Genomic DNA, 21,963 nt, shown 5'->3' on the forward strand with positions numbered 1-21,963 from the left:
GTTCCTGCAGGGATTTGTGACTGGAGGAAAGGATGGTATAGTAGCTTTGTGGGATGACTCTTTTGAGAGATGCCTCAAGACCTATGCCATCAAGAGATCAGTCCTAGCTCCAGGCTCTAAAGGTAAAAAGGTCATTCAGCTCCTTCCTGAATCCTTCTCATGCCTCTGTGGTTCTATAGATATAATATAACTGTCCAGTGTAAATTCCTTTAAAGCAGCCAATGCTTTTAGATGAAATTAAGCTTGCCTCCTGTGTACTGGTTCAAGTTAAGGTCTTTGACTTAGTCCTATAATTAATGGACTGTGCAGGGTTGCTGTTGGAAGACAACCCCTCCATACGTGCCATATCTTTGGGCCATGGCCACATCCTGGTGGGGACCAAAAATGGTGAGATCTTGGAGGTTGATAAGAGTGGCCCGATCACTCTGCTGGTCCAGGTAAGATAAAGATAAAAATAACCCCTTTACTCCTGTCACACAACGACTCTCATGATTTACAGTACACCAGAATGAACCCGTGCTTCGCTGTCTCAGACAGGGTATTGATGAAGAAGTCAGCTCTGCACTATAATGAGCTGGGTGTCCTTAAGGTGAAGAGCAGTAGTTGGTTTAAGGTTTAAAAGGTTGAGGATGAACTGAATGACTGGCGGACATCATAGTTTGTTTTAATGAACCACCGACAAGGTGATGGATTCCTTATCTACAGCAAGTTCAAGTGTGTGTGAATAATGAAAGAATGCAGTGGCTGTCTCTGAAATCTCTGGAAATTTATTTTAAAAATTGCTGTGTTGCTACTGAGACAATGTGAAAGTCACATCTGCCTTTTAAAAATCCTAATCAGTGACCCATTCACATCTATATGATACAAAATGTGAATCAAAATGACCTTGTGGTTTGACTGAGACATGATCGCTGTGATTTTCAAACCAAATCACCAAAGAGGCTCCCATAAACAGTGATGTATTACTGCTGCTGAATTAGTTGAATTAGCCAAACACTTAAGTGTCTTCAAGGCTCCCCAGGTTGCAGGCAGACATTGCAAGTGCTATTGATTGCCCTTTTCAAATGCTTTAAATGTACGTATAAAGGACTTTGTGATGGATGAGATCTATCAATGAGAGACCAAATCTAAAGGCAGTCCTCTTTCACCTTTTCTTTATGTTCCTGTGGAAACTTAGGATATATACAGACTGGGGCACATATGTTCAGTCAATTTGGTTATACACACATCTGCTCCTGCTATTAGAAAGGAGGAAAATATGAATATTATGCAGATGTTGCTACAAAAAAGCCATTTGCTGGAAAAAATAATAGAAATAATATGTTTTGTTAAATTTAGACATGACCATTTTTTTCTTTATTAACTGATGATCACTTAGAATACAAAAATACAAACCAATGAAGAAATATGAAAGAAATGCAGCCACAGAAGAATAAAGTTTTGAACAATCCAGCACATATACGTCAGTATTCTTGAAAGTAGCCATGATTACGTTCACCAATGACAAGATTTCTAATATAAAACGGTTTTGAATTCAAAGAGGTAAGAGTAATACTACACTATAATTTACACTATAATTTAAGGTATGTTAGATATGTTAGGGTTTATAAAAGGAAATCCAAAATATCAACATTAACTACATTCTTTTTCTTCTTTATTGGCCACCTAAGAGTAAGTCAGCCAACTAAAATGTCAAATTCTTGCTATTGTATGTGTCCACAGGGCCACATGGAGGGTGAGGTGTGGGGTCTGGCCACTCATCCCCATCTCCCTCTCTGTGCCACCGTCAGTGATGACAAAACCCTGCGCATATGGGACCTCTCACCGAGTCACTGCATGCTGGCCGTACGCAAACTCAGGAAAGGTGAGTCACTGCTCCATCACAAACACATCAGTATATGTTCTTCATCTGTTTGGCTGTCATCAGGAAGTGCATCAGTCAGAGGGCTTTAACAGTCACCCTGTCCCCCACAGGAGGCCGTTGCTGCTGCTTCTCTCCTGATGGCAAAGCCTTAGCAGTGGGCCTGAATGACGGCAGTTTCCTTATAGTGAACGCAGACACCCTGGAGGATCTGGTGTCCTTCCACCACCGCAAAGACATCATATCTGATATCAAATTCTCTCCAGGTCTGTGTATCACCTGTACATTTTTTCTCTGGTCTTCTCCCTTAAAATCTTGTCCACGGAGTAAGTAGGCCTCCAAAGTCTCTGTGCCCTTCAACGCTTAAAGTTCTGCAGGTATACATATTTCCCCTCCTGCTGTAGATTGGGGAGATATAGCTGCAGGCCTGACCCAAATTAGCGGCTTTCTGTAATAAGGCCAGACAGAGAGACAGCAAGAGAGGAATGGGAACCAGCGGGGGCCGACAAAGTGAGACCAAGAAACTAAACTCTCTTTCACATGGACACTTAACCTGAAATGGAAGCGATCCTGTTTCTCAACCCAACACCTGTGAACCCCTCAGAGCCAACATCTTAGACATGAAGTCACTTTATAAAGAAGGACAACACCCACCAGGAGATAGGTTTTGTCAACCTATCCATCAGCTGTGTAGATGTTTCAGTCTGAATGAAAGTGGTGGACATACCAAACTCCCAGCCAGGAGGCAAACAGACTGCTATGGCATGAAACGTCCTCAGAGCAGTGAATCACTGGTTTAGACTATTTGTGTGGAAAATTAGACTTATCCTGAATCCACTCTCTCTTTGGCTCAGGTGCTGGGAAATACCTGGCTGTGGCATCTGGAGACACTTTTGTAGATATATACAATGTGATGAGCAGCAAAAGAGTTGGAGTCTGCAAAGGATGCCTCAACTACATTACCCATCTGGACTGGGACAGAAGAGGTAAACAATGTTTCCTTAGTATTATCATATTTATTATCGTAAATTAATGCTAAAGAGACAATTATGTGCTCAAAAAGTTCTCATTTTAAAAAACCACTCCTCTCCCAACCCTTTCACAGGAAAACTACTCCAAGTCAACACAGGTGCTAAGGAGCAGTTTTTTTTCGAAGCTCCTCGTGGCAAAAGGCAGACCATCCCTGCTACAGAGGTAAGCAAGGCGAAAAGGCACAGGAGCAGAGGAGCGCCCATGGTTATGGCGCCATTGGCCCACATTTTCCCCTTGGGATTAGGGCAGGCTCGGGGAAGGGCAGTGAAGCATTAACACGCCCCACTTTTCACCAGTATCATTCTAATTTTGGCAGTGGAAGTGGGATAGTGTTTAGGGTCCCTTTAATGCAATCAGACATTCAGGCACCTTGCAAGGCACAAGGCGTAGGGGAGCATGAAGAAAATAAGAGTCAGAGATGATAGATGCTGCTGAGTCTGGGCATGCTGGCGCCTCCGATGTCCTCTATCACATTAGTGCCTGCCTCTGTCTCAACTCGTTGTAATGCATTAATTCTCCTGTGCGCTTGATCACAGAATCCTCATGAAGTGGCTGAGACAGCAGTCTTCTCTGGGAGCTATTTTATTTATCATTTTAATGTGCCCATTTCAGCAGACTGCCTGGACTCTATGGGAACATCAACGTCCCACACCTCTCAGCTTAAATGAGGGGACACTGGTTTTATATTATCGGACAGATCCTGGTGTAGTCTATGGAAGATTGAGTTGAGTTGATGAGAAGCCTGATGAAGTTGTAGGTGGTTTTTCTCACCCTTGTTCAGCCAGTTAACCTGTGACCTCATGTTTAGAGGGAGGAGCAAGGAGAGTGTCACCGCTTGGCCTCATGTAAATTTTAAACATTTTAGCCATTGTTTATCACGCTCTTCATGGTGCAGAACTCCACTGCTATTCCAGCACTTCAGATTTGTGTTGTGAAGAAGTACTGACTTGTTCCAGGTAGAGAAGATTGACTGGAGCACATGGACGTGTGTCCTGGGAACATCTGTTGAGGGCATCTGGCCTGTGATCAATGAGGTGACAGAGGTGACTACTGCCTGCCTTAGTAGTGACAGGAAGGTGCTGGCAACAGGAGATGATTTGGGGTACGTCAAGCTCTTCAGATACCCTGTCAAGGTGAGACTCCATCCGCATTTCTTGGTTGGTATTCTACAGTGTGAACATCTCGTGTTTAAGGCTCATGGCGATGTTGTGTTAATATCCTAAATTTTGTCCCTCTGCCACAGGGGAAGTATGCAAAGTTCAAACGCTATGTGGCCCACAGCGCACATGTGACCAATGTGCGATGGACCCATGACGACAGCCTCTTGGTGACAGTGGGTGGGGGCGACACATGCCTAATGATTTGGGCCCATGAGCCTGAGGGCCGCCGGGAGTTCAAACAGTGTGACAGTGAGGAGTCTGACATTGAGAGCGAGGATGATGGAGGTGAGTGGCTCCTTTCTTGTGAAGTTTTTACTTGATGCACTGCTGCTGAAGCTGAAGTCAGCGTCATTCGCCTTTCTTCAGGTTACGACAGTGACGTTACGAGAGAGAATGAGATCAACTACACCATCAAAGCCTTATCCACCAACATGAGACCCATGACTGGTGTAAAACCCCACTTGCAGCTGAAGGAGCCCTCAGTTGATGAAAGGTATATGAAATGAAGCTGAACTTAGGAGGATTTGAAGATTCTCAGACAGGTGCGCGAAGAACTAGGAATTTAAATAATAGAGCCAATCCTGCCTTCATCAGTCAACGTATCTTTTCCTTTCCTGCGTGTAACTCTGGCCCTGTCCCTGCCCTTTGGAAATAACTCAGCTTTTTCTGCTTTTCTTCTTTCCTTTTAATGGCTGTCCATCTGTCATTATCCTGCTTCGCTCTTTAATTCCACTTGAAGACAAGGTGTGGTCAGGTAAGTTCTCGAGATGTTGATTTTGCACACAACATAAAGGATCAGACAGTAGCAGTTAAAATAATGTAGCATTTTTAAAAAAAGTGAAGTTGCATCTTATTGTAGTAGTTTGTTTTAACCCATGAGCCTTTTTAGACATGGCATCATCACTGTATGAGAAAAACACTCAACATAATTGAGTTATTTATGAATGTATTGAAAACTGGAGGAGAATTTCCACTGTTTCCACTGTTCGTTTTATTAATGTATTTTCGATAATCACTTTTTTGTCCAACAAATGAAGTTGATGTTTTGGTGTCAATTCACTGGCTATTGAGTTAAAGCTGAGCTTGAATTTATTTTACTTAAGTGTCAACATTGCCTGTGACTCTAAGAAAATCTGATAAGCTCATACATAAAGTGTTTTAACTGTCAGGACCTCCACGTAAATGGATGATGTCATGGCTTCATGTATCAAATCAGAATAAATGTGCAGGTCTTCTTTTTTAAGAGTTGGCATTGGCCATGTGGCAGGATGTAAACATTGTCTGCCAGTAATAGCAAAGATTTTACTTTTTTTTTTTTTTTGGAAACAATAATCAAATCATCCACATAGCAGCGTCTGGGCAGCAGTTGTCATAGGAATGGTCTTTGGTTGTCATGGCTACACGTGGTGCTGACTCCTGTATTTTATGTCCTCAGTGGCTGTGGTGTTGTTACGTATGTCCAGCAGGCAGCAGCGAACGCTGCAGGAAATCTTTCTAATTCTTGCTTTTTCTTTATTATTGCTGCCATGAAGAGGGTCAAGGTAAGTCACTCTCTCTGCTGTTCATTTGTATTTTCTCCCCCATGTTTCTTTTTATGTTATTTTTATTTAGATATTTATAGAGTAACTACAAGGAGACAGGAGTCTTGCCTGTTATTGACACCTGATAGTATGTCCCCCTTCGGTCACTGACATGGCAACAGTTGGTCCTTCCAGCCTTTGCATTATTAATTTTTTTAAGTACCATTGAGGTTTAAACATATGGTGATATGTTTTGTCTCACTTCTGAAGGAGTCAGACAAAGCTGTTACTGAGCTAATCTGATAAATAAAAAGGAATCTTTACTTTCTGGTTATTATTCACTTAGAGCAAATGTGACTGTTTTTTAGCCCAAAATCCTGATACATATGTGATATCAATATTAGTGTTGTTTTTAATCATGTGAAAAGGTCGTATTGACCAAAATGTGAGGAAATGACAGACAGAGCAGCAAAGTTTTACTATGTTGTTTTATTTTTAACTTTATCCTCTGCCTTTATTTGAATGATGCCATCACCTTTTTCAGACTTGTGATGAAAGAAGCCTTTGCATTATGTACTGTTTCATCTGTATGTGTGCCAATACTCAAAACCAACACTGAAATATTGTCACCAGTACTGCCATCCTTGTAATTATCAGTACGATAAGCCGTGCTCTTATCCCAGCCTTTCTGTTTCAGGCCTCCTGTCAGCAGAGCACTGCCTCAGCCGGAGAAGCTGCAGACCAACAATGTTGGAAAAAAGAAGAGACCAATCGAGGCAAGTGAGAACTTGACATCGACAAACAACAACAAACGCAGACAGAGCTAAGGAATTTTATGGAAACAGGAGGAAGTTTCAAAATGATGCTGTCTAATGTGATTAGCTGAGTTGAGGATGCTGTATGCTCCAGCTCAGTCCAGACAGCATCCGATGATTCTGTAATCAAATAATGATGTTTCTGCTGCAGCCACCAGCTGGCTCCCAACATTGTAGTTGTCATGGCGCTGACCTTTGTGGATGTCTTCTTCTGACGCTCCCACAGGACTTGGTGTTGGACCTGGTATTTGGTTATCGTGGCAATGACTGCCGCAATAATGTGCATTACCTAAACGAGGGGGCGGACATCATCTACCACACCGCCTCAGTGGGCATCGTGCTCAACCTGACGACCTGTAAGCAGAACACATGGTTATTATTCGCAACTTTAAAGCAACAATAACATATAAGTATTTTATTTTCTACCTGTGTGTGTGTGTGTGTGTGTGTGTGTGTGTGTGTCTATGGTTTGGCTGTGGTTTTCTTACAGCCTGCCAAAGTTTCTATGTAGAACACAGTGATGACATTCTGTGCCTGACAATAAATCAACATCCCAAATTCCCCAATGTGGTGGCAACTGGCCAAGTAGGTATGTTTATGAGAAGTTGACCTCATGTGTCACCTGCAGCCTTTTTTTCTTTCCTCTCTCCTGTGTTGGGCAAAGGGATTGTGGCACTTGACTGACAGCAATGCTCCTACCACATGCTAATCTATAACTCATTATGGTCATATTTGCATTGAAGAATTGTGGGATTGGCCCTCTGTTGTGCATTCTTCTACAAATATTCCACAAAGTGTAAAAAAAACTGAAAAATGGAATTTACAACAGAAAATCAAAAATTTAACGCCTAATTTGTTGGCCCACCAAATGAATCTTATTTTCTTTCATTTTAGGTGACACTGGTGACATGTCAGGTAAGGACATTACAAGATTAATCCTCATTTTCTTTATAAACACAGAAATGTGGTGTTTATCAGAAATCTGTGGTTTTATGTACGAGTTCTTCAAGCCACTGCCACCTTGTGGTCACCCTTTTTGAGACGTGTCTTTCCCCATGCAAGCTTTCTTATATTTACAGTGTAATATATATGGTTCTAAGAAATAACATAACAATATATATGTCTAATCTCTATACTTTAACATTTTATCTTATATTTTGTTTTTGTTTAAATAAAACATTTTGGAAACCTGATGGAAGCAATTTATCAAAGTGACATCTTTGCACTCGTGTGACACTTAAAACCTGCAGCAAATAACTGCATTAGCATCATGGTCATTTCTTCCTCAGCTACATCTCCATCCATCCATGTGTGGGATGCCATGACCAAGCAAACTCTGTCCGTGCTACGCTGTTTCCACTCCGGTGGGGTTTGTTCTGTCAGCTTCAGTGCCACAGGAAAACTGCTGCTGTCTGTGGGCCTGGACCCTGAGCACACTGTCACCATCTGGAAGTGGCAGGAAGGTAAAAGCAACAACAACAAAACTTAAAGATGAATAATCCTTCCTGCAGCTTTAGGGATTGTGGGGATTAGAAAACCTTTCACTGCGCTCTGCTGTGTTTTTCAGGTGCCAAAGTGGCCAGCCGGATAGGCCACACCCAGAGGATCTTTGTAGCTGAGTTTCGGCCAGACTCAGACACACACTTTGTGTCTGTGGGGATCAAACATGTGCGTTTCTGGGCATTAGCTGGTCGAGCTCTGCTAAGCAAGAAAGGTGTGCTGAGCGCCATAGAGGATGCCCGAATGCAGACCATGCTGTCTGTAGCATTTGGAGCTGTAAGTAATTTCCAACCATTCTAATACACTTTGTGTCTTTTGGTTCAAATATTTAATTGACTTTAACTGAAAAACATTTTATAAATCTATAAAATCCATAAAATCTTACTTGTTCTCATTACACATTGCATTTTTCCTCATTATATGAATCTGCCAATATTTAAAGCATCACGTCCCAAACTGTTTTCTTCAGTGTGGGGTCAACTGTTTCTTGATTGCTTGCGCTGCTCTTTTAGGCCACTAGATTAGTGCAGATTTGTTTTCTTTTCAGAATAACTTGACATTTACAGGTACCATAAGTGGGGATGTGTGTGTGTGGAAGGAACACATTCTAGTAAGAATAGTGGCCAAAGCTCATACGGGCCCTGTGTTCACCATGTACACTACACTGAGAGATGGCCTCATTGTCACCGGAGGCAAAGAAAGACCGTAAGTGCTGTTCTTTTGTTCGTTAATGAATGTCATTTCATTTCACATTTTATCATCTAATATTTGAATCTTTGACAGGTGGATATAGTCATATATGTATGATGTTGTAATACCTTTATAACAGTTTACTAACTAAACATGATTTTAGTGATATTATTTTCATTTCACTATGAAATTAAATGGAAATGTCAGAGCAGAAAAACCAGGTTTAACTGATACCTTCGTCTGTCGGGCCTCTTTTAGGAAAAGCTTTGTTTTTCTGTATGTGCTTGTCTGTTTATCTAAATGAGTTTAGCAACTGCAATTTCCCAGCCTGGGATAAATAAAGTATATCTATTTATCTATCTAATGACATTAAATATGAATGAAAGAGAAATGCATACAGCACCTGTGAGTCACTAACCCTATGTTCACATTGACATGTTTATTTTGAAATTACAGACATCCTGTCAACAGTAAAATGCATGAACAGCATGAAAAACATGCATGCTTAAAGCAACAACATATTTCCAAGATATCTGGAGAAACAGATGTTTTCTTCCACAGCTCAAAGGAGGGAGGTGCTCTGAAGCTCTGGGATCAGGAGCTGAAACGCTGCAGAGCCTTTCGATTAGAAACTGGACAGATCATAGACTGTGTTCGCTCTGTATGCAGGGGAAAGGTACTTTACAGATAACTTGCTACTCAATAAACTCCTTCGCTCTCACTTTAGACTTCTGGCTTGACACTTTTTAAATCTGTGCTGTGTTAGGGTAAAATCCTTGTGGGAACCAGAAATGCAGAAATCATTGAAGTAGGGGAGAAGAATGCAGCCTGCAACATCTTGGTGAATGGTCACATGGACGGGCCTATCTGGGGTTTGGGCACACATCCCTCCAGAGATGTATTTCTGTCTGCTGCAGAGGATGGCACTGTTCGCCTGTGGGACATCCCAGAGAAGGTCAGCCATGTTCCAGCCAACCCCTCAGTGTCGCTCAGTCAGACAAAACTATTTTTTAACGATGATTTATAACAATTTGCTGTTTATTTTGGGGAAACAGAAGATGCTGAATAAGGTGAACCTGGGCCACCCAGCACATACCATCAGCTACAGCCCCGAAGGAGACATGGTGGCCATTGGCATGAAGAATGGAGAGTTCATCATCCTGCTAGTTGCTTCTCTCAAAATCTGGGGCAAGAAAAGGGACCGGCGCTCCCCTATCCAGGACATAAGGTATCCTAACAGTAGTGCAGTAGATATATCAGCTTATTGATGCAAATTGATGAGTGAATTTGTTGGCAGCCAAATGGTAGTAGGTTAATCCAAGAAAATAAACCAGGGTGCAATATTTTTGAAGCATTTCTAAGATGAAAAATACCAGCAAAGGCAAACTAGAAAAAATTGTTCTCCAACTCAATTTGGAGCTTAATGTCACAATATTGGCCCAGTGCACGCCATCCAGTTGCATCCCCTTAAATACCCAGCCAAAATGTGCACATTACCTGTGGACATTTTTGCTGCACATTTGGGTGCACATGTCCAGGGTTATTGCTCACATCATGATTTTGGAAACTGTTGTCACTCTAAAAAAGTATCTATTTATGTACACATTCAAATAGAAATTAAAAAAACATTAATATACAGCAAAAAAATCATTGTTAGAAACTGTCAAACTCCAGTCTGTAAAGTAGGTGTGTGTTGTGTGTCTGCAACTCAGGTTCAGTCCAAATTCTCGTTACTTGGCTGTCGGCTCCACTGAGAGTGCTGTTGACTTCTACGATCTGACGCTCGGCCCGCAGCTTAACCGCATCAACTGCTGCAGGGACATCCCCAGCTTTGTGATGCAGATGGACTTTTCAGCTGACAGCACTTACATTCAGGTATGGGAACATTAGGGCGCTCATCAGCTTTGCAGAGAGAGTGCCCGGCTGGTCACCTCTAACCTTCTGATGTCTTGAATCAGATATCCACAGGAGCTTACAAAAGACTCGTGTATGAGGTCCCATCGGGGAAGCAGGTCACAGAGCAGTCCCACATAGACAGGATTACCTGGGCCACCTGGACGAGGTGAAGGACCCATAACATTAATATGGATGTTTGAATAGCGACTGATGAAGTGCTGAATCCTAAATGTTGTACCTCTCTCTCTCTCTTGTCCAGTGTCCTTGGGGACGAGGTCATTGGGATCTGGTCCTGTAACACTGACAAAGCAGATGTCACCTGTGCCTGTGTGTCCCACTCAGGCCTTAACGTTGTCACAGGCGATGACTTTGGAATGGTGAAGCTGTTTGACTTCCCATGTCCAGAGAAGTTTGTAAGTACCATCACATATTTGTACAATGATTGCTTATTTTTTTCTCTGAATATTTTTGATTAATTAAGAAAGTATTGCTTTGGTCTCATGAAAATATGCCATTGAGATCTTGGGACACTATGTGAAGTGACCCTCCAGTGGTCAAATCATAAAACAACATTTTTCTACAAATGAAAACTCATCAGGATAATTTGAAAGATTCAACAGTCATTAAATACTTTAAGGAAAGGACTAAATTCATCATAGAACTACAAGATTGTAATTATTTTCAGTCTGTAACCAATAAGGTTATTTTATTCTGTTAGTGAATCAACCAGAATGCTTTTCAAGAAAATTGTATTTTTGGCAACTGATTTTATAGGATTTTTCCACTGAAACTATTTCTTACTCTGTAAACGTGTCTGTGCTGTAGCACAATAAAACCATGAATGATGTGACGCTCTCTTGTAGGCCAAACACAAACGCTTTTTGGGTCATTCTGCTCACTTGACAAACATACGCTTCACAAATGGGGATCGCTTTGTTGTCAGTGCCGGTGGAGATGACAGGAGGTATGACTGAGGATCCAGTTAAACACTTGAATTTCCAAATGATGTGATAAAGGTTAAATGGTGTGTCCTCTCCTTTGGTTTTATCTCCTATCAGCCTCTTTGTGTGGAGGTGTGTTCATGCTCCTCACTGAAGATCAAACCTGAACCATCTCGCCTCAGAAAGTCCAGGTGTTTGTCAGCTCTGCTCTCCAGAGAAAAGAATTTACTAACAGATGCATCCTAAGAAAGAAAGGGGGGAGGACAGACCTGGCAGCCTGTAAATGAGGAAAAGCAGTAATTACTGCCTCAAAAACTAGGTGCATGCATATTGTGCGATGCTCATTTTCATCATAGCATCAGTCCCAATTATGAACACAGGTGAAGGGCATCCAGCCCTGCTCTCACAGCATCTAATCATCAGTAGAAAAAAAAGATCATCTCTCTAACACAGTGTGTGCACATCATGTCAGTGACAGATCATATTTTATAGAAAGAGCAAATCTGTGTACATTTTCCAAATGGCATATTTGCCACTTGGAAGGCCTATAAAATTGTGTTACTGACAATGCCATTTTTTTAAAACATGTAGCAAACTGAATTAGCCTTAATCAGAGTGTTCAATTTATGAGGGTTTGGATTCTTTTTGTATTATGTTTGTTTTCACTTTTTGGACCACGTAGTCATTCGTTTGTTCTATTTTTACTGGTAATTCCAAATCCTGTGGCCTTCCTCCTGAATGTAACATCCGCTGTTATGTTCTGGATGTCAGCATGCCAAAGCATACTATGCACTGTATACCTGACCTGGTCACTGTGTTACCCTGGTGGTTCCTTTATGGTTTGTTCATGTGGTTGTGTCGTTGACTGGTTGACCTCAAAGTTCCCTCAGCAGTGTTCCCCTCATGACATGTTAACGTGTGCATACTCATTTGAGGATCAGTTTATGGTTAATGAGTGTGCATGGCTTCATGGAAGACAATCTGTCCAAACCAAATTCCTCAGAAAAGAAAAAGAACAGTTGTAAATTGATGTTTCAATGCACTGTTGCCGTTTTCCCGGTCACTTTTCAGTGTGCTGCTACTGTATGATGTGTTACTGTTGCATTTTCATTAATATGAATGGTGTGACTTTTTTCAACAGTAAGTTAATGTTTTGTGTAACCAGATATATTGCTTAAATGGAATGTTTTATCAAAGAAAACATGAAAGGCGCAAAACATTTTACTCCTTGTATTAAGACTAATGACAAAAAACGTTGCTGCATATTTTGATTTACATTACAACAGTGTAAATATCATTTGTAGATATTCTTTTTGTATATTTTTTGTGAGATGTTTCTTAAATTCCACTTTAATAAAAAAGGCAACCATAAACTTGAATTTTGAAATTTTCATTGAAACAAAACAAAGAATATGATACATAATACTGAGGAACCAACATAAAGACACCAGCAGTGCTCAAACTAATCTCTCATCGAGTATTAATAAATAGAAACATTTCCCTGCTGCTTCTTCATCATCATTCATCATTGGGAGGAAGGATTCAAGTAAATTTAAATTACACAACTGCCTCAGCATGACATTCATTCATCTTCAAATTATAAAGAGACTGAAGATAAATATCGGATTTCTTTAATTTTATTTGAAATAGATAAGCTCATTATTGAACAGATATGGCCTATATACATATTTTACATACAAAGGCAAATTCAAATACTGAGTAACCAACACTTCAACTGAGCCTTTGCTCTGCTTTAACACATGATATCTCACAGCTGACTACCATGACCTCAGCTATCCATCAGTAATTTCGACTGTCACTATCCACAATGATAGCTCATACACTCTGGCCTTTACTCAGTTCAAGTCATTCTACACTCAAAAAAGAGCCAACAATTATTTACCAGTTTTACTGTTGTAACAAATTGTAGTTATTAGCAAACTGAATGAGAAACTCAAAATGTAAGATATTGTAATGCAGCATAATACCCTGGGGTAACTGTTTGTACCTATTTACTGAACAATTCAATATAATGCCACTCCAATTAATTCTACCTCTGAGAAACTTATTATGTTCGGTTTTTGTTACCATTGTGTCATTGTGTTGATTTATTCCTATAGCAACTAGATGTACTGTTGTAGGTTGAAATATTTTTTTATTTAACTAAATGATGTATATATGTGCCAAATAAATAGCTAAGTTTTAAGTAATAATGCAGGTGACAGGGTAGCAGGGTCATAGTTTGACGGAGAAGGAACTGCCACAGGAGCAGCCATGATCAGCTTGAGGGTTCTTCAGCACCTGGAAGGTGGAGCGGATCAGCTCCTGGCTGAAGTCCACTGTGGACCCTTTCACAAACTCGAGACTGTCCTGGTCCACGATAATGCCAACTCCTCCTTTCTCAAACACTCTGAGGAATAAGGAAGACAGCATAAAATTAGGAATGGTTTAATGCGACTTTAAGGAAACAATAACTTGAAGGGTAGATAGATAAGATTACCTGTCATCTTCATTCCTGTTACTGTCAACAGAAAATTTATACTGGAAACCAGAGCAGCCTCCGCCTTCAACATGTATTCTCAGGTACTCACCCTTCTCCATGATCTCCCCGAGTCTCTAGATTAAACAGAGTCAGATATAGTGAGGTGAAGAGCAATGATGTTCAAAATGATAATGTGGCATGACTGAGTATTTAGGACCAAAGATTTTGATCTGTGATTGAACATGCACATTGTATATCACTCTTCAGACTCCATCACATATAATACTGTTGTGTGATGTTGATGAAGTGAGGACAGTGTGTGGAGGTCTTTAGCAAATATTTCAGATGCCATTGAGTTGTACTGTGAATACAGCTGCTCGCCGCTGCCTCTGGCTGTTAATTTACATATATATATGTATATATATATACATATATATACACATCCCTGAAGAAATCTATAGTGGATCGTGTTTATCTGCTGACCTTCACACATGACTCAGTGAGGTGGACCTTGTCTTCAGACGGACTGGACACAGCTGGCTTTCCCTCAGCCGAGGAGCTACTGAAGCGCCGGATCCCGGCTGCGGGGTTTGGAGGTAACCGGTGTAACTGTTGGCTCACAGCGGGACTGTTCAGAAGAAAAGATGCCCTGAGGAAAAAAAACTAAACAAAATCAGCTGACGTGTTCAGCTCAGTCGGTGTGAGAGCAAACAGACATCTAACATGACTAGCCTAAGTATTAGCTAGCGAATAAGGCTAGCTTGCTAACTCTAAGACAAAACGATCAACGTTTTAAACCACAAACATTGATATTTAGACAGCGAACATCCCTTGTAACGTATGCCATATTAAAAAAATTAACATTACCTTGCAAGGCTCAACAATTTAGACTTTGACGCAGATATCATTGCTTCTGTCGCGAATGACATCTTCCATAACAAAATATAGATAAGCCCCACCCCCTTGTTGTAGTAGAACGTATGTCTCACTCTCATTGGCTAAAGATTGTGTCTGTGTGTCAGGACCTGCCTATATTGTTAGAAAATCCGCTTTTGATTCGCTACTTCACCTGCCAATCACAAGGCAGTCGGGTGACACTGTAACATGGGCTCTGCTACCTTCGTCCTGCCGCTACGGAGCAGCTCTGCCAGGCAGCAGCCACCTCCACCCCGACAGAAACCACCGTACAAACATTCACATTGAGTTTAGGTTTGCTCAGGTTTGGTGACATGAAGGTTTTGCGGAGCTTGAAGCTTTTATCTGTCCCTGGTGGCAGCACAGGGCTCGGTACCACCACACTGAGGATGATTCCTGTCAGGCAAAATTTCGGGCAGCCAAAATTCCCGATCCGCTGATAAATAGGCGTGATCTCGTGACACAGGGAAGTCAGAAGGGGAACGGTGCTGCCGCTGTGACGCCGGACACGGACTGAGGTTCTCTGAAAGGTACCGTCTGTTTGTTTAAAAAGTTGGTTTATTTGTTTGTTTTGACGCTACTCAGTCTTCTGCTGTTTTGTTTAGTTTGTTTCTATTTTAATGACCGGGCAGTCGAAGAGTGTCTGTTCCTCGTCGTGTTAAACTTTTGAGTCACTGCTACAGTGGAGGCAACAGACGAGTCATCTGTGTGTTCTGCTGGCCAGGTCCAGCAGGATTGACTGTTTTAGAGGATGACTAATGTTCAACGCACCTGCTCACCCTCCTTAAAGATCTTCATAGATCCATCTACCCAAAGAATAGAAAGGCAGTTTAAATTTTCCCATGCCAAAACTAATGCTACAATGCACTTTCACTCGCAATAATTGACAGTACCAAAATACCGACATCACTGGGATTGTGTTGAAATATGAGGGGGGGGTTTAGGAATATAAATATATTCCTATAAACATAAAACGCACCTAACAACGCCCCTGCTGCTGGCTGTTCAGACAAAGTTTATTTAACAGTGCGTCATGGATGTTTCACAGAAAGAGAGAGAGAAACATGGATGTCCGGACTGGTTTCATCGTCTCACTATGCCTGATGGGGCTCACCTGTGCGGAGCCAGTCAAGTACTTGGACTGCGGTAAGTTTCCTCCAGACTCACTCCTGTGTGAGGACAGGACATTTGGATAAACCTTATTATGACCCCAAAATATCAGTAAGGAGACTTAATGTGTTCAACTTTCACACCCAGATCTACATTTTTGTTGTTACTTGTCCAGAACACAATATTCTATGTGGTCATATGGTCAGAAATGACTCTTGTGGAATGAAATACTTCCGCTCTGCAGTGCAACAGTCTTTCCTCACAGTCATACCCACAGAGGAAATGATACTGCAGTGCATGACAAGGGCACTGCTCTTTATGCTTAGCTTTCTGGCTTAACCTGAACCCCACAGTCACAAATGACTTTGGATTTGGACAAATAGTTTTGAAAGGTCCATTAATGGTATATGGTGAGCAACTCGTACCTAAACTTTTTTTTTTTTTTTTTTTTTCCCCTTAATAAATATGTACCCTTTTTCTACCTTGTCAGGCTCCAAGTCTGGCAAAGTTGCAACAGTGGACATTACACCTTGTGCAAGTCAGCCATGCCAGTTACACAAAGGCCAGTCCTACAGTGTCAATGTGACATTCAACAGTGGTGAGTAGACTACTTTATATAATTTCACAAATCTTCTACTTGACTTTTTCTTTTTTTTAACCTTTTGATGTCATGTTTGCTCTTGTAGCTGTGGAGAGCCAGACAAGCAAAGCACTGGTTCATGGTATTATTGCTGGTGTTCCTGTCCCCTTTCCTATTCCCATGGAAGATGGCTGCAAGTCTGGAATCCAGTGTCCCATCCAGAAACAGCAGAGCTATCACTATCTCAACTCTCTCCCTGTGAAAACTGAGTATCCTGCAGTGAGTAGTACATCTGACATCAACAAGTCATTTTTTAAATGTCTTTATCTTTCGCTGAAATGGGTCTGCAAAGTCTTTGCAGCTGCAGTCCTATGTATGTGGTATTTCTCATGCAAGTCTTGTGACAAATGTGCTTTAAATGTTAAATGCAAGGTTTCTCTTCCTCTGTTCAAGTGTTAATTTTGTCCTAAGACTTCTTTTTTTTTTTGGGGGGGGGGGTGTTTCATACTTTCACCTTTATCAGAAATGGTCACCTGACTACTCTTTCTGCATTTCTAGATAAAACTGGTTGTGGAATGGGAACTGAGAGATGACGACAAACAAGACCTGTTCTGCATTAGATTCCCAGTTCAAATTGTGAGCTAAGCTGCTGCCAACAATACCTCAACTTTCTTTTTTTTTTTTTTTTTTAATAATAAAGGGATTTAGCTTGGAGTAAAAACAAAGATCTAATTTTATTCCTTCAACTTGATTTTAAGATGCATGTCTTTCACTAGTTTGCAAGACTGCTTCACATGTAAACATCTTAAATCCTTCAAAGAAAACTTTTTTTTTTTTTTCCCCCAGGTATCTGCCAACAGTCAATTTTAAGACTTGATATCAAATATTGCAAGTTAAAGTTTGTCTGACTCTAGCTTAACTACATTCCACTATGATGCAAATGTCTTGGCTTACTGGCTGCTGTGTAGTCAAAGGGTACACCTTGTACTTTAATTCAACAATTTTCTAACATTTCTTACTGATCTTGTGCTGCCATATGGAAAAGTTAATTCTAATAAAGAAACCTAATGTGTATTCAGATTTCACCATCTGAATTTGACCTCAGCTGTCTTTGTTCTGGAAGGTAAATTAGAAGGTCTAACTTCAATAGCTAATGCAAACACTACTCAACCCACTGACACTGATGTAGAACTTGACTAAGTACATTAATGAATCTTTGACATACTTTGAGATTTTTATTTTTTTATTGGTCTGAACAAAGGCCAGCAGCAAGGAATTGCCATATATAAGCAGAAGTTTCCTTAATGTAATTCTCATAAGACTGAAGTGGGATCAAAACAGGTCACATGTACAATGACATCAACTTGAAGCACTTCCAGCAGTCCTTAACTTTCATTAAGGACAAATACTGTTTGAGGACAAGAATAAAGTACTGAAACGTACAAGGACAACTTTATATTTACAGCAAAGGTCTGGAATGCAATTCACTGCAGTATGGAGGAAAAACTATATTGAAACAGTATGATACTGAATATAGTGTCAGTTTAGTCTGCAACATTACAACCTCCAAATAAGTTTTTATGCTTTACTATCCATGTGAATTAACAGTCCCACATGATCCACAAAATATTAAGTTGTCCATTAAGTTTATGGGTTAACTTTTGTACTTTTCTAACCAAAAGTTGGTCATTAAGGCAATATGAGTCACACAGAATACAGCTTTGGCTCTTTCATTGACACCTGCTGAATTATAACTGAGTTACATTCTAGCTGATGTCAGTCCCTAGGTCACAGCTTTAGTGCAAGCACTGCAAAAGGGGAAACTGAATAAGTATCAATACAACTTGCTGTTTTTCCTCAGATTATGAGTAGAAATGTGTAGCTTACTTAAACGATGTTAAGTTTAACGGGGAAGCTGGAAGATCTTCCCACAGTTAAAGTCAGCACAAGGTTGAAACATCCCATACGCTCAATCCCTAGCAGTCACTATATTGAAGTGTCATACATGGCATCATTCAATGATATGAAACTTGGTATGAAGCAAAGTTGATTGGGGCAGTGTGCCTCTCATTGTGGTAGCTAGGCAGGTGGAAGTCACATGATCGGCTAGAATATTTGACCAGACTAGGTTCTTATTGGCTCATAGCCAAACACCCATAGTGTCAGCCACCAGTTACACTTGAATATCTAATACAGCATCTTGGTCGCAAGTTCTATCGTCCGCTTTGTTTCAGATTCTCCAGCCGCTGGAGCAAAGCATTCCCAAAGGCTTCTGTGTAACCTGGACTCAGTGTGTCCAGAAGAGAGTAAACAGTCTCATAATACTGGTCGCTCAAATCCTCGTCCACTTGATCAAAGGCATAGCCCACCACCTGTTTGGGTAGAAAAAAGGGGCTTTACTGTCTGACCGCATGAATTTGGGTCTTCATGAGAGAAACAAAGAAACACAGTGTTGCACTGTTACGGCATCTTACCCTCAGTCCTGCCTCTGTGAGTTCCAGACAATACAGATTTCCTTCTCTGGTCTCCACATTTATGTACGCCACATCCAACTCGCTGTTGAGACTTTGCGACACATGCATTTGCGTGACCGCGAAAAGCACGTCATTAACCACGGCTTCTGCCTCCAGTCTCATGTCCTTGACGTCACCGAGCTCAACGCAGTCCTCATCAAATGAAGGGACGATGGGCTCCTCAGGCTGGCAGTCTATCTCCATCCCCTAAAACACATCATCAATTTATTCAGAGTAAACACAAGACTCAGATGAAGCTCAGATTTTAAGGTGTTAAATCACCATTTTTTGAATAGCAGCATTGCATCCAAGACAACTTCAATAACCCTGTAAATAACTAGGAGTCTGTCAGAAAAAGCTGTTCTTCCCCATCATGGTAACAAGCTATCCTGTTAAGTATTATCCATATTGAGATCATAGTCCATCAAATGAATGTCCTATTCTTGTAAAATCTGTTTATGAAGGGTTAGGGTTAGATATGCAACAGTCAGCATCGTTACAATATTACAAGCGCTGACTCAGCTATAGTCCCGATACAGTCATTGTATCATAACTTGCGTCTGAAGAACACATACGTCGACTCTTCTGTGAGACTTGCAGCTTTGGAGGAACATATGCTCAACCCACTTTAATATTTTGCTGATTTGCTGAATACAGTTTTTATAAGTAAGACACATTACATGAGTGACAAAAAGATATGTGATAATTTGCCAAAACTTTACCTTATTATGGGTAGAATGATGGGCAAAGATTTTCATTATATACATTTTCATATATATACACACACACAATTCAATCTACAAAATATAAGAACGTTTGCAAAAATCAAATGGATCTGTACACTCCACATATACAAACATGCTGTTTTCAGTCACTGAAGAGCGCACTGAGCATGAAAAATAGCTGAATAACAGCTAAAATGTCTGTTGAACAAGCAGAAACATGCCATGACCCATTTATGTCAACAGACATGACACTGTTACTGTTTGTGCCTTTTGACTCTATGTCAGCTGTAGCACTTCGTCTTCTCATTCCTCCGGATGACTTCATTGGAAAACAGCCCTTATCATAAAGTACTGTTATGGTTTATTCTTAATTATTTACTAAGCCATCACAAAATCCAAGCAAAGCCTCCAAGTTCCCATTGTCTCCATTTCAGGGTTTATTTTTTGACGGATGATCGATAGAACCTTTGGCTTACCATCTTTCTGTATATTGCCTTTTGGATAACCATATGCAACATGTTTTACAAGATGTTGTGTAAAATCCTAATTTGCCAATAAACACCTGTCAAAGAAGCTATGGAGTAGAAATTACATTACCCTTTGGCAGTGCATACAGTATAAACTAGTATGAAATACTGAAGAACTTCACCTTTGTACTGAAATGGACTATTTGAGTGAATACACGTCCTGGATTCACGTTTGTTAGCCTTAATGTGGCTTACATGATTATTATATGGACATCAGAGCGACATCTTGATGACTGATTCCTGTTTAGCTAGCTGAGGCGAAATAAGCCCGACCACTGTCTTCCCAGATATCACATTTAGTGTGAGTGTCGTCGGCTGGTTCACGGTGGCCAGTGAACCTGCTCCTCTGAGGCTAACTCACATCCAAACAGTGTCTGTGTTTTCGGCTGAACTCTGGGTGAACTAATGGCTAACTCAGTGCTGTTTAACAGCAGCACAGAAACCTGCCGCTCTGGAGGCCAATAACGCGTTTCGATCACTTGGTTTACAGCAGAAAAGGGCACATGATATTACACATAAAGCATCGCAGTCGATGTAAGTATGTTGCAGAAATCTCTCAAAACAAACTGCGTTCATTTTTCTCACCTCCTCGCTGGTTGTGTTCTTCCGGTTTGCGGAAGCTTCCAGCCCGCTCACGGCTCTGTGGACAAGGTTCAGACAGTACGGCGGACAGACGGCGATTTATCGATAGCCAGAGAGAAATAAAAAGCAAACAAAAACATACACACGGCCGAATAATTTAAACGTGTCTGCTTTTCGGCTGAAATAATGTCCTAAAACTCTTGACCCAAATGTGGTCTAAACTGTTCCGCCATGTTGTGACGTCACTGTCCGCTCCCTCCGCCGGCGTCCGCAGCGCTGTTGGCGACAACTTCGTGCCTTGGGGTCAATATTTAGGGAGTTTTCGGCCATAACGCTAAAAACCCGGAGATATTTCCAGGTCTAAGTGGCGACTTTTGCAGACGTGTAAGTAAGCGGGTCTCATTCTTACTCTTCTCAATGAGCAGCGGCTGCAGCCGTGCGTCCTCCCCCGACCCTCACTTAGAAAGCTATAAACTTTCAGGCAAATACAGTGGTGCATAAAAATAATACATTAGAGAAATCATCTGTAGTCCATTCAGCAGATTGAAAAATTATTCAATAAACAAATACATTTAACGAGTTAACGAGCGCCATCTAGTGAGTTTTGGCACAGCCCATAGTGACTTTCCTCACTGAGGAGCTGGCAACTGTGAATCCAAACTAACAAAAAACTGCTCACAATGCTGACAAAAACCACAAAGGAGCTGGTGTCAAATGTCACATGAACAAGACACAGCAGTGTTGCAGTGGCTTTAAACCTGATCAGTCAGTATTAAAGTCAACTGCACTTTAGAGGATCTTGTGTTTGGTTAGAGAACGTCCACAAAGAAGAAAATGGTTCATTTCCCTTTTGCAAGCAATATTCTTGTGGCAAATTAACAGCTAGTTCACAGGACTGAGTTGCAACCTGCACAAGCTACGCTGTTAGAGAAAAAAAAAAAAAAAGCAGAACAAGCAACTCAAATCAGATGACCTGAATCTACTGTTTCAGTACACAAAGAAAGGCTGCTTTGCATATCATTAAAGGGCGATGAGTCACAGATATGAGATATAAGGTAGTCATTTTCATACAGCAAACAAATGGTGAAATGAAAATCACAAAAATCTTATCAAG

The 21,963-nt window shown here is 40.9% G+C and overlaps 4 protein-coding genes across 6 annotated transcripts in view; 2 read left to right on the forward strand and 2 right to left on the reverse strand.

Annotated features, from left to right (window-relative positions):
• Positions 1 to 12,782, forward strand: part of eml5 (EMAP like 5) — a 33,246-nt gene extending 20,464 nt beyond the window's left edge. Inside the window, exons 19-44 of one of the 3 annotated variants that reach the window (XM_029493357.1) lie at positions 11 to 122; positions 310 to 437; positions 1,723 to 1,864; positions 1,975 to 2,127; positions 2,716 to 2,847; positions 2,967 to 3,055; positions 3,850 to 4,026; positions 4,137 to 4,338; positions 4,420 to 4,546; positions 4,793 to 4,807; positions 5,586 to 5,594; positions 6,271 to 6,349; positions 6,615 to 6,744; positions 6,879 to 6,977; positions 7,283 to 7,303; positions 7,678 to 7,851; positions 7,956 to 8,164; positions 8,436 to 8,593; positions 9,140 to 9,254; positions 9,345 to 9,533; positions 9,634 to 9,806; positions 10,291 to 10,453; positions 10,537 to 10,640; positions 10,734 to 10,887; positions 11,338 to 11,438; positions 11,533 to 12,782. In XM_029493357.1, the coding sequence (XP_029349217.1) occupies positions 11 to 122; positions 310 to 437; positions 1,723 to 1,864; positions 1,975 to 2,127; positions 2,716 to 2,847; positions 2,967 to 3,055; positions 3,850 to 4,026; positions 4,137 to 4,338; positions 4,420 to 4,546; positions 4,793 to 4,807; positions 5,586 to 5,594; positions 6,271 to 6,349; positions 6,615 to 6,744; positions 6,879 to 6,977; positions 7,283 to 7,303; positions 7,678 to 7,851; positions 7,956 to 8,164; positions 8,436 to 8,593; positions 9,140 to 9,254; positions 9,345 to 9,533; positions 9,634 to 9,806; positions 10,291 to 10,453; positions 10,537 to 10,640; positions 10,734 to 10,887; positions 11,338 to 11,438; positions 11,533 to 11,569 (3,192 nt within the window). In that variant the 3' untranslated portion in view covers positions 11,570 to 12,782. The remainder of the gene's footprint in view (positions 1 to 10; positions 123 to 309; positions 438 to 1,722; positions 1,865 to 1,974; positions 2,128 to 2,715; positions 2,848 to 2,966; positions 3,056 to 3,849; positions 4,027 to 4,136; positions 4,339 to 4,419; positions 4,547 to 4,792; positions 4,808 to 5,585; positions 5,595 to 6,270; positions 6,350 to 6,614; positions 6,745 to 6,878; positions 6,978 to 7,282; positions 7,304 to 7,677; positions 7,852 to 7,955; positions 8,165 to 8,435; positions 8,594 to 9,139; positions 9,255 to 9,344; positions 9,534 to 9,633; positions 9,807 to 10,290; positions 10,454 to 10,536; positions 10,641 to 10,733; positions 10,888 to 11,337; positions 11,439 to 11,532) is intronic. The other 2 variants (XM_029493356.1, XM_029493358.1) reach the window with 2 other exon arrangements.
• Positions 12,764 to 14,854, reverse strand: isca2 (iron-sulfur cluster assembly 2). Its single transcript, XM_029493364.1, has 4 exons — positions 14,765 to 14,854; positions 14,381 to 14,546; positions 13,916 to 14,031; positions 12,764 to 13,825 (listed from the first exon to the last, which is right to left on the reverse strand). The coding sequence occupies exons 1-4, from the start codon at positions 14,824 to 14,826 to the stop codon at positions 13,651 to 13,653; spliced, it is 519 nt and encodes a 172-aa protein (XP_029349224.1). The 5' UTR covers positions 14,827 to 14,854; the 3' UTR covers positions 12,764 to 13,650.
• A 342-nt stretch (positions 14,855 to 15,196) lies between these two features.
• On the forward strand, positions 15,197 to 17,589 carry LOC115035777 (NPC intracellular cholesterol transporter 2). Its single transcript, XM_029493780.1, has 5 exons — positions 15,197 to 15,342; positions 15,861 to 15,958; positions 16,413 to 16,520; positions 16,609 to 16,781; positions 17,061 to 17,589. The coding sequence occupies exons 2-5, from the start codon at positions 15,877 to 15,879 to the stop codon at positions 17,145 to 17,147; spliced, it is 450 nt and encodes a 149-aa protein (XP_029349640.1). The 5' UTR covers positions 15,197 to 15,342; positions 15,861 to 15,876; the 3' UTR covers positions 17,148 to 17,589.
• gskip (gsk3b interacting protein) lies at positions 17,344 to 21,101 on the reverse strand. Its single transcript, XM_029493781.1, has 3 exons — positions 20,853 to 21,101; positions 18,977 to 19,222; positions 17,344 to 18,874 (listed from the first exon to the last, which is right to left on the reverse strand). Exons 2-3 carry the CDS (start codon positions 19,217 to 19,219, stop codon positions 18,716 to 18,718), a joined length of 402 nt encoding a protein of 133 aa, XP_029349641.1. The 5' UTR covers positions 19,220 to 19,222; positions 20,853 to 21,101; the 3' UTR covers positions 17,344 to 18,715.
• Positions 21,102 to 21,963: the final 862 nt, after the last annotated feature.

Source organism: Echeneis naucrates, chromosome 22, assembly GCF_900963305.1.
Source record: "Echeneis naucrates chromosome 22, fEcheNa1.1, whole genome shotgun sequence".
Lineage (NCBI taxonomy): Eukaryota > Metazoa > Chordata > Actinopteri > Carangiformes > Echeneidae > Echeneis > Echeneis naucrates.

Excerpts from the sequence above, each read along its gene's own strand:
- isca2 (XM_029493364.1), bottom strand. The coding sequence starts at position 14,826 with ATGTCATTCGCGACAGAAGCAATGATATCTGCGTCAAAGTCTAAATTG. Across the intron at positions 14,547-14,764 it reads AAATTGTTGAGCCTTGCAAG|GGCATCTTTTCTTCTGAACA; the intron begins GTAATGTTAATT and ends TTTTTTCCTCAG. Across the intron at positions 13,826-13,915 it reads AACAGGAATGAAGATGACAG|AGTGTTTGAGAAAGGAGGAG; the intron begins GTAATCTTATCT and ends CTTATTCCTCAG.
- LOC115035777 (XM_029493780.1), top strand. The coding sequence starts at position 15,877 with ATGGATGTCCGGACTGGTTTCATCGTCTCACTATGCCTGATGGGGCTC. Across the intron at positions 15,959-16,412 it reads AGTCAAGTACTTGGACTGCG|GCTCCAAGTCTGGCAAAGTT; the intron begins GTAAGTTTCCTC and ends CTACCTTGTCAG. Across the intron at positions 16,521-16,608 it reads CAATGTGACATTCAACAGTG|CTGTGGAGAGCCAGACAAGC; the intron begins GTGAGTAGACTA and ends TTGCTCTTGTAG.
- gskip (XM_029493781.1), bottom strand. The coding sequence starts at position 19,219 with ATGGAGATAGACTGCCAGCCTGAGGAGCCCATCGTCCCTTCATTTGAT. Across the intron at positions 18,875-18,976 it reads TCACAGAGGCAGGACTGAGG|GTGGTGGGCTATGCCTTTGA; the intron begins GTAAGATGCCGT and ends CTACCCAAACAG.